The sequence below is a fragment of the Triturus cristatus genome, chromosome 5_2 (assembly GCF_964204655.1).
Source record: "Triturus cristatus chromosome 5_2, aTriCri1.1, whole genome shotgun sequence".
NCBI classification, from domain to species: domain Eukaryota; kingdom Metazoa; phylum Chordata; class Amphibia; order Caudata; family Salamandridae; genus Triturus; species Triturus cristatus.
Genome location: NC_140588.1, coordinates 578,523,581 through 578,538,933, shown reverse-complemented (window position 1 = coordinate 578,538,933; position 15,353 = coordinate 578,523,581). Strand labels below are relative to the sequence as shown.

The window sequence follows — 15,353 nt, the reverse complement described above, 5'->3', positions numbered from 1 at the left end:
TGTGTCTTTTCATCCTTGCACTCATCTTCAACCTGAAAAATGTAACTTTTCTCTTCTTCTTCATTCACCTCCCTGTGTTCAACTACATGAACCTTATTGGTACTCACATTACACACTTTTGAAAAATGTCCCTTCCTATTGCACTACCTGCATATTACATTGCGGGCTGGGCAGCGCCAATTGTTGGCTAAGTGATTGTGATTTCTGCACCTAAAACACTTCAGGCCTTCCCCTCTATTACTTAAGCTCTCTTTATTCCTGTTCTCAACCTTACATACTGCTTCTCCATTCGCGGTGTCTTTCACTGCTCCTTTTTCTTTTGCTCCCTCCGAAACTTTCATTTCTCTCATACACTGTGCTGTATGTTCCAGCCCTTTTGCTATGCTAATGGTTTCCTCCAAGTCTGGATTTCTAGTGAGCAATTCTTCCTGAACCTTCTCCTCATTGGTGCATCTCACCAATTGGTCTCTGATAAGAGAGTCCGTAAGCGCCCCAAACTCACACGTGGCTGCCATGCCCCTCAATACAGCTATGTACGATGACACCTTTTCCTCTTTCCTTTCCACTCTTTTAAAGAATTTGTGCCTTTCCAATACCACATTTATTTTTACTTTGAAATGTGCTTTTAGTTTCCTTAAGGTATATTCATACACATCCACCCCTTCATCTTCTTCACTCCCTTCATCATCTACCAGTCTACCTGTTATATCCTCAAAAACTTTCCTTCCTTGTATACCCAAATTATGCAATAGAATATGTTGCTTCCTTAGGTTAGAAAAATTCCCGCCTCCTATTGCTATCAGATACGACTTGAAAATTCCTTCCCATCTTTTCCATGGAATTTCCTGTTCCCCCAGCTCATTTAGAAATGGAGGCAGCTGACTCATCCCTGCACCTGCCATATTGTAGAATGTGTACTCACTGTCACACTACAAAGTACTTGTAAACCAGCTATTATCACTAAGTAGCAGGGGAAGTAAAATGGTTATACTGTGATTATTGAGAAATAAACCACTAAGAATGAAAATACAGTTTTCCTACACATTAGTAAATGCAATCCTGCTTTGTTATTCCTTTTTCTGTGCATAAATGACCTTTTAAACCCTGGGTTAACCTGAAATCTCTTCTTTTCTTTTTTTCCTCTTCCTTCTACAAAGACAGTCCTCTTTCTCTGTTTGGTGTGTTTTTGTTTTTTTTTTCTCCCACAGTTCCTCTGGAAATGCTGTGTCAAGCCCTTCCTGTGTCAGCCCGACCGATGTTTGAAAACAAGTCTGTGAGGAAATGTCTTTTTCTGAGGAGAGCACAAGTTTCTTCTTACGCCGTGTTACTTTGAGAACAGTCTCCGTCCGAAGGCAGCTACCTTTTACATTCAACTGCCCCCTCACGCAGCGCGCGTCAGCCGAGAGCCTGTCCGCCTCACACAAGCCCTGAATAGCTTCTTTCTGGAATTCCGCTCCTCCAAGCACGGTGAAAATGCAATCGCTATCCCTTAGCCACACAGCGCTAATACATACTCACTACCCACGGCAACCTCCGGTGCTGGGAGTGTTCACTTCACGTCAGCACACGGCTAAGCAGCAACGCGGTCGACGCACAGCTGACAAGGGACTCCGAATGAGCTGGGTGCCGTACTAGGAGGAGGGGGGGGGGGGGTTTTGTGTCCCCTCACAAAGTCGAACTTGTATCCTGCTTGTGAGCCCTCAAACACAGCTGCGCTTCTCAGGTCACCGATCTCTGCCACACGCTGCTTAAACTCTCTCCCCCAGTCCTCCGTCCTCAGCGCTACCCCATGGCCCGCGACCACGTAACAGTCCGTGCCTGTAGCGCTTCTTCAGAAAAGTGCCTGCTTTATCTCCGCAGCTGTAAAATTTCATTTCCTTTCATCGGTCCGCTCGTGACTGAACTATGCCATATTCTCCACCCTATGCCTGAGAAAACACCGCAGCTGGCGTTGTTCCAAATCTCTTCACCGATCCGATCCTGACAGAATCCAGTCAATCGCCCGCTGAGTTATGCACACACCCCATAGACTCGGGGTAGGACCAAGGGTTAATTCAATACAGTCACTCCCCCGAACCTGAAATCCTCACCACAAGCGATGACAGATGTCAGTACTTTTTAAGGAAGCTTGTCCTTCCTGGAATCTTCCTAGACTCCCTTCTGTGCCAGTAAGTCGAATTTTCTACAGGGGAGGATGCAGCGCCGTCCCTGTCACAGCTCCAGCCATCCTCGTCGCCATCTGAAGTAAGTCCACACTCATATGTATCTTCGTTATCTTTTATTAAGTCAATAAGTTAACTGCATCCTCTGCTTACTGGCAAACAATACATCAAGTGAAGGCACCCTCGTCAACATTCCAAGGGTGCCTTCCTGTCAACATTCTGAACGTTACCACTGTGCAGTAGTATAAGGGGGGTGGCCGGAATGTACCACGTGATCAGTTATAACAAAGAACTTTCCAGTAGCAGGGGGTACCCTTTGACTCAGCCCTTAAGTGGTTCTATTTAAAAAGACCCAGGTTACAGCAGATTGAAAGATCTATGGAAGCTGTGTTTAGATTTTGTAACAAATTGGGGTTTAAAATAGGTACAGAGATGTTGACAAACTTTAACTCCAAATGTGTTCCTGTTGTAACCTATGGGGTTGAAACTTAGGTTGGCCTTTTACTGAATGGTATCCAGATGGCAGAAACTGTCTTCTTATGAAGGTTGCTTTCAGTTCTGACTAGTATACCTCATAGCTGCCAAGTTTTCCGTATGCATATGTGTGACATTTCGATTTTCGGGCGTGCCTATGAGTGTTATCTGCATCACCATTTGTGACACTTTGAGTGCCACTTCATCATGTGCAATTATAAGCGAAAATGTATGCAGCACAAATAGCTGATAGCCCAATTCATGTTGTTTTAAGCAAAATTATGTGTCCACTCAGTGCTTCGCACTTTTGACATTTCAGAGAGTTGCTATCTGTGCTTGCTTTGTAAAAAAAAACAGGTGCCAGGACCCTCTTCAAGAGGACACTGCAGCTTGCATCATCCATTGTCCCTGCCAGCCCTGCCTACAACACCACTACTAACCATCACACTCTTACAAGTGTGACAATACTATTCCAGGCCCACAAAGCTATAAGAATGACTTGGGTGGCAGGGAGTAGTCATTTTTAATGTAAATTAAATGAATAAACAGCTTTTGTTGTGCTAATACCTAAATTAGGCAGACGGCGTCACCATGTCATAAGCACGGGAACTGATGATTAAGTGCCGGAAACCACCGGCTCAAATTATGCACTGGTTGCTATTGCTCTTACTCAAATCAATGACTTTAAATTCCAAGAAAGACAAGAAGGCTGATTTAGCTTTTGTGGGTTTCATACACTTTTTAGATATTGGATGTTAGTAGAGTGAGCAAGATTCTTTTTTAAATATAGCAACCTTCTTGAAGCTGGTTGTGGCATCTTCGCTTGTAGGTATGATGTATTTGTATTTATTAACTGTTCAATTAATTAAAATCATTACAGTAAAAACAATCAGCATGTAAAAACGAAAACAATGATACTAAAAACTTCTGTTTATCTTACATAAAATTAAGCGCCCCACCCCAGTGCCAGCAGGAACATTCCTCCCCTGAGTTTATAGTCAGTGCCGTGTGGCCTTGCGCGCATTCATGAAGTCCCCTTTGAGCCTCGATAGGTAAACAACTATACAGAATAGTGGACAACGCCTCTGACATTCCAGTTGGCCCTTGCTGGTTTTAGCGCTGTCTTAGACTGGCAGTCTAAAGATGTTTAAGGCCGCTGAGCCTTTTTTTAAAAAAAAACAATCAGCTTACTTCCGCCAGATTTGCAGTATCCTCCATCAGAGTTGTGTTTCTTTCATTAGCAGCTTTTAGGGCTATCCAGATTTGATGGATGAATTTTGCCAGTCTTGCTTGTGTCGTTGTGTCGGTGGTGGATAGACACAGAGCTGATGCTTCACTGCAGGACTCTATTCCATTAGTAATGCAGATTGGACGCAGGAGTCTCCAGCGGGCGTTATTAATGGTCGGGCAGCAGCATAAGAGATGCAGCCAGGATTACCTCATATAGGGGCATAGTCTGCAGTTTGTAGAATCCCCCTTACGGGCCCATGCTGGATTAAAATCGGCAATTCCTAATATAGTTAGTCTCATGTAAAGGATTTTGCTTCAGGCCAGTGGAGTGAGAGCTTCGCCTAGGTAAGGTTGTGCTTTGCCTGCTTTGGAGGAGTTATTCAGAGGATCTAAGTGAGCGCTTGAACGAAGAGATTTAATGTCCAGATCAAAGGAGGTTTTGCGTACTTCCTGGTTTATGAATCTTTTCCAAGCATTCAGGGGGATGTCCAGCCGTGGTATGCTTTCTTCCTTGATCTTCAGTGTTTTAAGTGCTTTTCCTAGGCTGATATGCCAGACTGTACCTGACCACTCAAAGATTGTTCTCAGGTGGTGTTCCAGAGAGTGAACCGGGGCCCCAAGTATCCTTAAGTATAATTTTATAATCTCCCCCTGGCATGTCAGGTCTGGCCTTGCTAAGCCTAGCTCCAGTCTTAGCCTTGCATTCCTTGCTGACCTTGGAATATGTAGCACAGATTTATAGGCCTTTACATGGTCTGAGTTGAGGGAGGCATCCAGTAGCCCGGGGAAGGCCAGGTGGCCATAACTAATAGCTGCTAATAGTTTCGCTTTCAGGACAGTTAGTATTGGACCAGCAGACGGGCTGATCAAGTGGTGGCTTAGTTGTTTTAGTAGGTATATGACCTTTCTGGCCATGAAGCTCAGTTGTTTCAGATGGGCCTTCTCCTTGGCCTGCTCCAACAGCCAAACTCCTAAATAATTATATGAATTCACCGTGTTAATTTGCAGATTTACCATTAGCCATTATGTGTTCTTCTTCTGATGATATGTCCCAAAAATGACCACCTTGGTCTTTCCTTGATGGATGTTAGTAGAGTGTGTTTCACCAAGTGAGTATTTTCCACTGACCCATTCCCACTATCGTAAATCACTGATTTATTTGTTTAAATTAAGCCTAGTCTTTTTTTAATACTGCTGCTTTAATGTATAGTTTATTTGTAGCTACAAAACTCCTTGTTTTATGCCTGTGTGGCTGATCCAATACACAAATGTGCTTTGTCTTTTGAGACTTTTAGTCTTGGCTTTATTGTTATAAAGTTTGGGCTACAAGTCCCAGAAAGCAAGCAAAGCCCTGAAGTGTATGAGTGCGTACCTTGTTCAGTTAAACTTTGATACAGAAGTAATTGCTTGATGATAAAGCCGGACTCATAGTCCTCGTCAACCCCCATCTTCCCCGCTTAAGAAAGGGTGTTCACAAACATACCAACAATGCAAATGACATCAGGTTTACTCAAGCATTCCATTCTAATTTATTAAAGAATTGATTTGCATTTCTGCCTCTAGTAGAAAGGCTCAGAAGTGTTGTGTTTGTACCCTGAAGATAGGCTGCAGAGTTAGCCCGCATCCGAAACGCCCACCTCTAAGCACACATAGAGATGAAAACATCAGCCAGACAAGCCACTGGCAAAAACACGCTTTACCTGAGGACGTGTCATTTGGATCACAAAAGACAAGGACTTACCGTGTTTCTCACACTGAAAACCGCAAAACCTTCCTGCAGTTTTACACTTTAAAAGTATTTCCAAATTGTTGGAAACGAGTAGCGTGGTGCAGAGCGGGTGGGCCAAACTCTGGAGGAAGTGTGCAAAGCATCCACGCAGTACACACAGGCGACACACAAGGCACACAAGTGTATGCATATGAGTTGTACGTGCCCTTCCAACACAGCAGAATTAAGAAGTGACCTGGAGCACTCCACGTTCAAGAATAGAGTCCAAATTTATGGTATTGGTAACTAACTATCATCCACACAGATTACAAGTTTAGCTTTTTAATCAATCCTCACAAGGTTGTGTTTTTAAATAAACCCAGTGTTCATAACTGATGTAGCTGTGTGTACAATAAAGTTAATTTACAAGCAGAACCAGCAAAATCATTGTGCGACTGGGTGCATTCGAAGACTTCTTAAAATACAGCTAACAGTTCTATGATCTGATGTCAAAGATTTCTTGAACGGAAAATACATCCGACAAGTAGATTTCGTCTAAGTGACTTTCTCAAGGCTGGAAGACTTAACCAAGTATTATCATTTGGCAAGTTAAAATAGGCCTAACCAAAGATACTGCGAGGCACTATGCTATGCCCAAGAAGTGTGTGACAACAGAAAGTTTTGTTTGGTAAGGTAGTAGGGAAAAAGTAATTCCCAAAGTTGATCAGTTACTAACGTCTAACAGAATATAGTGCGTCGGATATAGACGAAAGCATACCATGGCATATACTGGTATTTACAGTGAACACTCAGTGAGTAAAAAGGATAACATAAATGTGGCATTCTCATCCACCTCACCTTGTGTCTAAAGGGTAGAGAAGAGGAAAAAAGTTATTTAACTTCCTTCAATTTTCCTATTGAACATATAGGGAGAGATTATGAAAATCAGCTGGCCTATCTAAGAAAGAAAAATTGTACAGTTCAGTGTGTTTTTCATAAGATAACAATACTGGAAAATTCTGGAAAAAGCAAGCAGTATTCACTTCAAATTGAAATATACCTTTAATAAGGTGAGTTTACTCAATAACATATGTTGTAGTTCAAAGAACAATATGTTGAAGTAGTGGCTGTCCCACACAAAATTTGGGCAGACTTGCAGTAGCATGGTCACGACCTAACCGGAAATACTTGAGCAATGAGCATAGTAATGATTCTTCTGAGATGGTGGTATCATTAGATTTATCTGTAGCGTTCGCCATGGTGTCTCATACCACCCTCCTCAATAGATTAGACCAATTCGGCATTAAGGGCACAGTTCTTTTCTGGCTGAATTCCTTCTTGGAAGAGTGCTCACAGCGGGTCTTTCTCCACCCTTTCTCTTCATCCCCCAAACCTCTCATCTGTGTGGTGCATCAGGACTCTGCCGTGAGCCTGCTGCTTTTTAATATCTATTTGGCCCCCACTTGCCACCCTGATCGAAACCTGGGGGGTGAAAGTGGTTTCTTATACGGATGACACACAATTGCAGTTCTCTTTACGGAAGCACTTTGACGCGGACTTCCTCATATTCAAAGAGTGCCTTAATGGAGTAGCTAAATAAATGGTGTCCCATTTTTTAAAACAAAACACTGACATGACAGAGATTGTCTTCTTTAGCCAGAATGCTCCCCTCCTGACCCCCCCTTGGCAAATTTCTGGTAGCCAGAGGAACTTAACTTGCTGCCGTCCCCTACTTCATCGGCGAAGAATCTGGTTATCTTGTTTGTCTCTGACCTCTCCTTCATGACTAAAATTAGACAGATCTCCTCTATCTACCTCCTAAAAACGTAGATCTGCCAGAAAGCTGTTACATCTAGTCCCCGAGGAGAGACCCATACTATTGTGGTCAATGCACTTGTGACGTCACGGCAGACTATGCCAACAGCCTCTAGCTGGGCCTGCCTGCCTTTCTGACCCACAGACTTTAGATCATTCAGAATGCAGTGGCCAGGTTGATCCGGTGGGTCCCTTTTCGCCAACACACTTCAGCTCACTAAAGCAGCTGGCGCCTGGTGGGGAAAAGGATTACATTTAAGGTCCTCACCAAGGTCTTTAGAGTCCTTCAAGACAAAGGACCTCTCTGTTTGAGGAACAGACTTGGCCTGTACCAACAAGCGAGATTGCTTCATCTTCTGCGAGTTCCTAGATGTGCTAAATTTTGGCGTGGATGTAGGTCATTCATGGTACTGACGGCAAAGCTTTGGAATTCCTTTTCTCTCAGACTTCGCATGGCTCAGTCAGTTCACGGCATTAAAAAAAATGTTCTCACTCGCTGCTTTGAGCGCCGGGGCGCTTCTGCCGAAGCCGTTGAACGCTACACAAATGTATTTGATTGATTGAATGATATGATAAGGTGCCCCAAGGCCAGGTAAAAAATTGCCAAATTTTAAAAAGATAGGAGTAATTCAAGTAAGGCAGCTACAATAATATGTCTCTAAGTGAGCAAAAAGACTAACGTTGACCACAGAGGGGTGAAAACTGTTCAATAAAATGCAATAAAAAGAAGAAATTGCTCACTTATAGTTAAGTTTAAACTAGTAAAAGAGGGAAAGAGTTCAGATATATTTGTGGAGACCAAAGTATAATCTGTATGAGTAACTACAGTCTCCAATTGGTAAAAATCAAACAATAAAACCTCCCACTTGCTGCTCCATGAGAAAAGGGTAGTAAAGCCACATAAGAAGAAAGTATTCCCAAAAGGACAATAAGCGGAAAATTCGGAGGACGCTGAACTGGCATTTTTCACGGCGTAAATGAGATTTGTTATAACAAAGAAATCAAGAAAGGACTAGACGAGATAGGCCTTGGAATTGGAGGCGCCATCTTGGAGTGGGATAAGGGTTAAAAAATATAAAATACAGCCTTCCAATTTGCACAGTGCAGGCCAATGCTAGTGTGACTATTTAAAAGAGTAAATATTGTAGAAGAGTGAGGTTGATGAGGCAAAATTACTGATGAGAGGGGAAAGTGAGGAAATTGGTATATGTGTACAGAATTAAGGATGCAGTAATGAGAGGAGATCATACTTTAAATTTAACAGATGGGATTTGTAATAGATATAAATTCAACCTTATTTCAGTTGAGAATACACTATGCATATTTATATATGCTGTAGCACTAGAATAATAGAACATCAGAGTATATCAATCTGATAGAGGAAATAGTCGAATAGACAACTGTACTTTCCATGATGTAGTGTGAGGCACAAAGAGCTCAATATAGGCATTGACAAGTCATTGTTCATCTGGTTGACACATACATGTGCACAGTATGATGTGGTAAACCAGTAATGAAGAGGTATTGATAATGATTGATAGTTACATATGAAAAACAGTTGCAGGAATAATAATAAACTGCAGCAAAGAACACAGAACATATTTTAATGAGGGTTGTTTGCAGAAATGTGCCACCAGATGAATGACATCTTCAGTGCCATCAGGTGGGTGAAACCTCAAGTAATCTGGGAAATTTATCCCCGCCCATTCACTATAGTTCAACACACGTGTAACACTAGAATTACATTAATAATAACATCCTCTGATTTAAAAAGGCCACATATTTGTAGTCTTTCCTTGCTTTTAGTAATATTGTTTGGATCTCAATCTTTTGCTCCTCTTAGTCAGAATTCTTTGCACCAATAAAGGATGGCATACAATAACTGATATTTTTATGCTTGCATTCTTGCGCTTTAGGATTTCTGTGATACATCAACATTTGTGTAAGTATGTCTTCACACGTATTTTGGTATCCTAAATTTTGTTTTGCATGCATAATTTTTTTTTCAGTTCTGCCAATAAGATTCTACATTGGATATTTCGTTCTCTAATCATCAAAAGCATGAGGGAATTTGTTACTCTTCCTAGTTTATTTTTGAATCCGCCTCCTCTTTCTTCTAGTTTTTGTGGAAATACCAATCTCATTATGAACCTTCTTCCTGTGTGTTGTTAGACTAGAAGATTGTGTAAAGCTGTTCCCACATCTAGAGCATTTGTAGGGCTTCTCACCTGTGTGGGTTCTTTGGTGCAGGATAAGGCCTGATCTGTAGCTGAAACATTTAGTACATTCTTTACATTTAAATGGCCACTCTCCTGTGTGGATTTTTTTGTGGGCGTTCAGTGCTGATGTCTGGCTGAAACCTTTTCCACATTCATTACATTTATAAGGTTTTGGATCAGGCTTTGCCATTAATTCAGACAGACGGTAAGGTGTAGTACCAGGATGTACCCACTGTGGCACAATGGGGTCAACCATGACACATGACCCCGATTCAAATATACTGATCCTGTCAAGTCTATATTCTGCAGCGTTTCCCTCTTGCCCATGAGACATCTTCTGTTTTTCCCAGCTTATGTTCTTGCAGCAACACTTGTCAGCCGGTTCTTCAAATATCTCCTCTTCTTTAATTTGTGCAGCTCCAGTCTCTATTGGAATATAAAAAAGTGATATACTTGTTTTTTAAGTTGAGAGGAATTTACTATTCACTATGGAATCATTTGCCTCAATAATAATGAAGAAATACTGACTAGAAGCAAAAAAAGATTTTCCAATATTTGACACGTTTTAACAGTGGCTTTTAGTAATGTTCAAGCAGACTTTTATCTTGCAAGATTTTAAATAATCACTGATCATAGCATGCCTAGGCGATACTGTAACTCCAGATAGAAATGTTTGCATTTACTTCTGCACAGCAATGCCTTCAAGCTGCTTCCACAGGTATGTGGCATTTCTTTACAGCAATTGCAGCCTCATGTGACTCTGGCCAACTGGAATGTGAGGTTTCCATCCCATCGTCCTGCATCATACCTCAATGGTTATCAAATTGTTCTAATAACAAAAGACAATCAGGTTCATAAGAGTGCTAAGGCTATTCGGGAACAATCCCAATTGTATCATACCCCTTTTATTCCTTGTATAAAATAAATTTGAATGTGGGAAATTGACAAATCATGTATTCTGGGATTATGTGTCAAAGTACATTTCTCAAGGAAGAGCAGTAGGGCTGTTTTTCAACACTCACTTGGCTGCACAATTCGAAAAGAGGACACAAAAAGTGGATACATTATTTTTTTGTGTGAAGGATAGCACCTAGACTGCGAAGGAAATGCTAAGCATATCCTCACGCCACCATGATATACTGGTGGCAGCACAGGATCCTTGCACTATGTGTCTTCTGCTCTCCACACTTCCCTTAATGGCAGCAAAATACCTTCCCACTCCCTGTCCGATGATAGATTATTAATGTCATTAAGATGCACGAAGAGCACTGCAGACTGTATAATAAACAAACCTGGGAAACAGTGGCTCAGCTTGGTGCTTAATGGCCACCAGTAAGGCCGGGAGGGATACTGTTCAAAAGGTTTACGGGAAAACAATCCATTGAACTGAGGATGGTTAATTTGTTCTTTACAAATTCAGTCAGCCTGCCCAGTAAGCAGCCCGTGAACAGAGACTCTGGAATGCCAGGATAAACTGAAGATGTTCTCTCCACTTCTGAGTCAACTGAAGAGTATTCAGAGGATTTATGCCAACAGGAGCAAGCTTTGATGGGACACAAGAAGCAAACACATTCGATCTGAAGAGTTTTGATGAATGTCAAAAACAAGGAAACTACAGACAGAACAGAGTTTGTACAAGCAAAAAACTGCCTCAAACTGGAGTGCAAGCACTGGGGGTCAGGGTCTTTTGGGATGGTTGGCTGCTATATGCAGCCAACCATTCCAGAGCATGGAGCCAGACAGCAGCTTGTGATGCCTGAGTTTCACAGGAAGTTCCTGAAGACTCCGGCACTATGTTGCTCTAGCATGGGTCCTTGTGGTCAAGAAAGCGAAAGAGATACTAGTGTCATATCTTTATTGGCCCAGCATTGGCATGTATATAGCGATGATCTATCTGACTTGTTCAGCTTGCCAGAAGTATGGTAAGCCTAGGTGTCAAACAATGGTTGGGGCTTTGTTTGAGAAGCTGGGTAGGTGAGGATGGACATTTTCGAACTCCTCAACCCTGAAACTACTTACAGCAATAACACTTTTCTTGTTGTGAAGGACCATTCTACCAGATAACCAGAGGCAGAATTGCTACGAAGCAAGTCAACCTCTGTGATAGCCTGTGCCCTTTTTGGAATTTTGTACCAAGGTCAGCTTTCTCAACAAAACAATTTCTGACAGGGAGACCAATTTCATATCCTTGAAAATCACGCAGGTTAAGTGTGGGCTGAGTTGCAAGTTGTCCCTCTTATACCTCTCTGAATGGTCTGTTTCATCATTTTCACAAAACCCTCCAGAATATGATTGGCGATCCAGATGACCCATTGAGGAGGAAGTGGGACATTCTCCTACCAAGTCTGTACTTTGGTTTAAAGAAGCTTCCCCCAAAGACAAGGGGTTCAGCCCCTGCAAGTTACTTTTAGGCCACCCTCTCTGAAACACTTCATTTTTATCATACTGGGTTGGGAGAGAAACCTGAGATCTTCCATACATAAAGTAGTTGATTGAGGGCGCTTTAGAGGACAAGTGCATCTCCCTTTCTACATATCTGCAAAAAAGATCTTTGAAGTTAATGATTTAATTAACATTGGAACTACTTATAAGCCACAAGTAGTGCTCAATGTAAACAGGTTGAAGCCCTATCACTGACAGGTTGAGTTTACATCACTCCTTGTCACTGCCAACAAGGTTGAGGAGGAACGAGAGCTCCTATCCAACATGCTGTGAGGGGCTGAACAAAGATGGTTTCATAACAGAAGTACAACTCTTGCCTTCGCTGCGATGCCTGCAATAAAAATCTAAGTCCCCATTAAGACAGTTCTCTGAGCTGCTGTCTATATCTGTTCTTATTCGATTGTGTGCACATAGCACAAACAGGCACAATCATTTATCAATGAAGTCAAAGAGTTACTAGATGTCAGATTAAGTCAAGAAATGCATCAGGGTGGAGATCCTCTAGATGCTTGACCCCGGGGGTTATTGAGCCTTTAAGACCCCTGGTTTTAGTCAACAATGCACATGTTAAAGATGCGGTCAAAGGCCTATGTGTGGGAAACAGGGCACTAAATATGTCACAAAAACTGATGCGCGCCCCAACCCCAGATTTGAATGTCTCATCAAAACATTGCTACTGCTCATTTCTAAGCATCTTCAACTTGATTTGTGGTTATTGGCAAACTTACTTGACTCTAAGTGGTAAACTAAAGGCTATGTTCTCCACCTCAGAACTCCTGTTTTAATTGTGGGTTATATTGGCCTGGATACTATTTGTGTTACATCAGCCATTTAAGGACACCTTGATTATCAACTTCTTCATCTCAAAAAGGTGATGCAGATACTGAAGAAAGCCAAGCTCTCAGGCAATGCAACCAAATAGTAGTAAACACAGTTTGAACAAAGGAGTCCTAGGGAAGATTTTAAAGACCACTAAAGGATTATTTCCCCAAACAACTAACATCAAAACACAGAAATCCTAGGGTCTACAAACTACCTCTAAGTATTATTTAAACCTATGTGGTAGTAAACCTAACTTGAAGGAAGCTACAACACTATATCACTATATGTATAAGGGCAGATCCTTTCAGGACGAGTTCCCTCACTCACCAATGGTGACATGCTTCATCATAGGGACTCTCCTCCCAAGGGAAAGACCTAGTTCCCTTGGGGGCTACAACCCCCTCACTGAGAGGGAGGAGCTCAGGGATGTTTTATTTTTGATGTTCAGGACTAGCTACGTCCACATATGATGAGCCAGAAAGTGTGAGCAAGGATGCAGCGCTAAAGAAAAATGGTGAAGAATGTGAAAAATGGTGATAGACTAAAACTGGCTAGGAGGCTTTGGTGCCTCCTAGCCAGTTTTAGTCTATCACCATTTTTGAGAGGTAGTTTGTAGACCCTAGGATTTCTGTGTTTTAATGCAACCAAATGCCAGACTGCGCAAAACTGACTGATCAATATAGCACACGCCATCTGAGTGGGTCTTTTGATACTCTAGGGTCAATTGTTTACCAGGAACACAAAGTCAGAAGTGGGAAAGTGGAGCTTCTCAAGGCCAAAAACCGAGGTTATAATAGATTGCAAGCCACCAGCATCTATATCAGACGTCTTCAAGATGTGGGTACCATGGGGGTGTGAATACATGTTGGCAGTGCCATAAATCTTAAGACTGTGGCGCGTGCCCCCCTGGGGGTGTGTAAAGAAGAGCCAGAGGTCTTCAAACTCTAGGGCTGTCCCTCTTGGGATGGCATGAATTAATGTTGGAGACAGGTTCTAGCCTAGACAAACAATCACTATATCCTGAGAAACACAGGGAAGCATGCTGGAAAACCGTGCTGTGATTTTACTGAAAGAAAACTGAATGGCCTAGGCCGTCTCTGTTAAAGGCCATAAGTAACATCTTTTGACAGCTATGTCCTGGCTGGGAGTAGATGTCACAAGAAGGGCTCCAAATAACTCACTAAGCCTCTCATTTCTGGTCAAGAATCTCACTGAGGACACTTAAATGCTGACGTATCCTCCAGTAATATGTTGGCAATCATGTATTTGACTAGTTGTAACCAGCAGGCCATGATATTTTACCCAGCGGTGCACTTTATTTTGTGATTATCTAACATTGTATGGATGGGCTCAATAATTCCAGCAAGCAACATGCTTTTGGATAAAATGACACAACTGGCTAGCGGTGTCCCACATGACTTTGGGCGAGTTGCCACCTCAGTATGATAATGTTGCAAAATGAAAGGCAAAAAATGAACATCAGTTTTTGTCAAAATCTATTTGGCACCCCCTAATGTCCCTTACAAATGTAGTCTCTTTTAGTTACAATATTCTTTCATTTTCACATATGGGATTTATTATAAATAAAAGGAAAAATAGAACATTGGTTTAAACAAATTATACTAATCTTAATTGAACTGTTTTGCTTTCTTGCTATGTTTTACATTGCATACATCTGCTGAGAGAAATCAAAAAGCACTACAGCAAATTCATTTTGTCTAGATTTGTTAGAGAAGCCTAATATATTTTTAGCTTGCTAGCCGCAGTAAATATTTTGTGGAATAAATGTGAGAAAAGTTTTCTCATTTTGAGGTGCCCCAATGATTTTTTTAGACAAGAAGAAACTGGTAATTAGCAGATTTGAAGACCACTGACCTAGACCCATGTGTGGGCATTATTGGGCTTCAATGGATATAACAAGAACTTTGTACAACTTTTAACTGATCCACTGTGGCTCCATTCATGGTGCTAAGACCCTAGAAGGAGCCCAAAAACTGGACTGCAAACTGTTTGTTGCTGCAGATAGCTTTGTGAGAGACACTAGCTTTAAGGGCCTTAAAGGTGTGTGGTCCTTTCATTGCCCTGAATCATGCTTTTGGCCATGCCATTGGTACATGTTTCTCCCCACTCAATGAGACTTGTCAAATACCGGTGGCTCTTATTAACGAGTGATTGCTCCCCACAGAGCAGATCTGGGTGGTTATCGATAAAAAGTGCTTTCATCTGACCTAGGAATATGTTTGATCCCTAGTTGTTGCAGACTTTCTTTGCTCTTAAAACAATTATAAGCCCTTGGAGTGGGTGAGGACCATCACAAGTTGATCTAGTGGGCCACCTCCTCCTAGGACTGTATTTCACTGTTGGGCACAAAGCAGAAACTTACCATGGAAATGGAGAAGAACTTCTGACAGCTGATTAGACAAACAAAACTCTCCTTTTGGCAGGTAGCTTCCTAATTCATGTTTAAGCTAAAAGGGGATT

General features: G+C 41.9%; 1 protein-coding gene across 2 annotated transcripts in view; it reads right to left on the bottom strand.

Annotated features, from left to right (window-relative positions):
* Window positions 1-8,978: 8,978 nt before the first annotated feature.
* Window positions 8,979-15,353, bottom strand: part of LOC146829023 (uncharacterized) — a 308,530-nt gene continuing 302,155 nt past the window's right edge. For both annotated transcript variants that reach the window (XM_085607656.1, XM_085607657.1), the window contains exon 7: window positions 8,979-10,034. In XM_085607656.1, coding sequence (XP_085463782.1) covers window positions 9,478-10,034 — 557 coding nt within the window. In that variant the 3' untranslated portion in view covers window positions 8,979-9,477. The remainder of the gene's footprint in view (window positions 10,035-15,353) is intronic.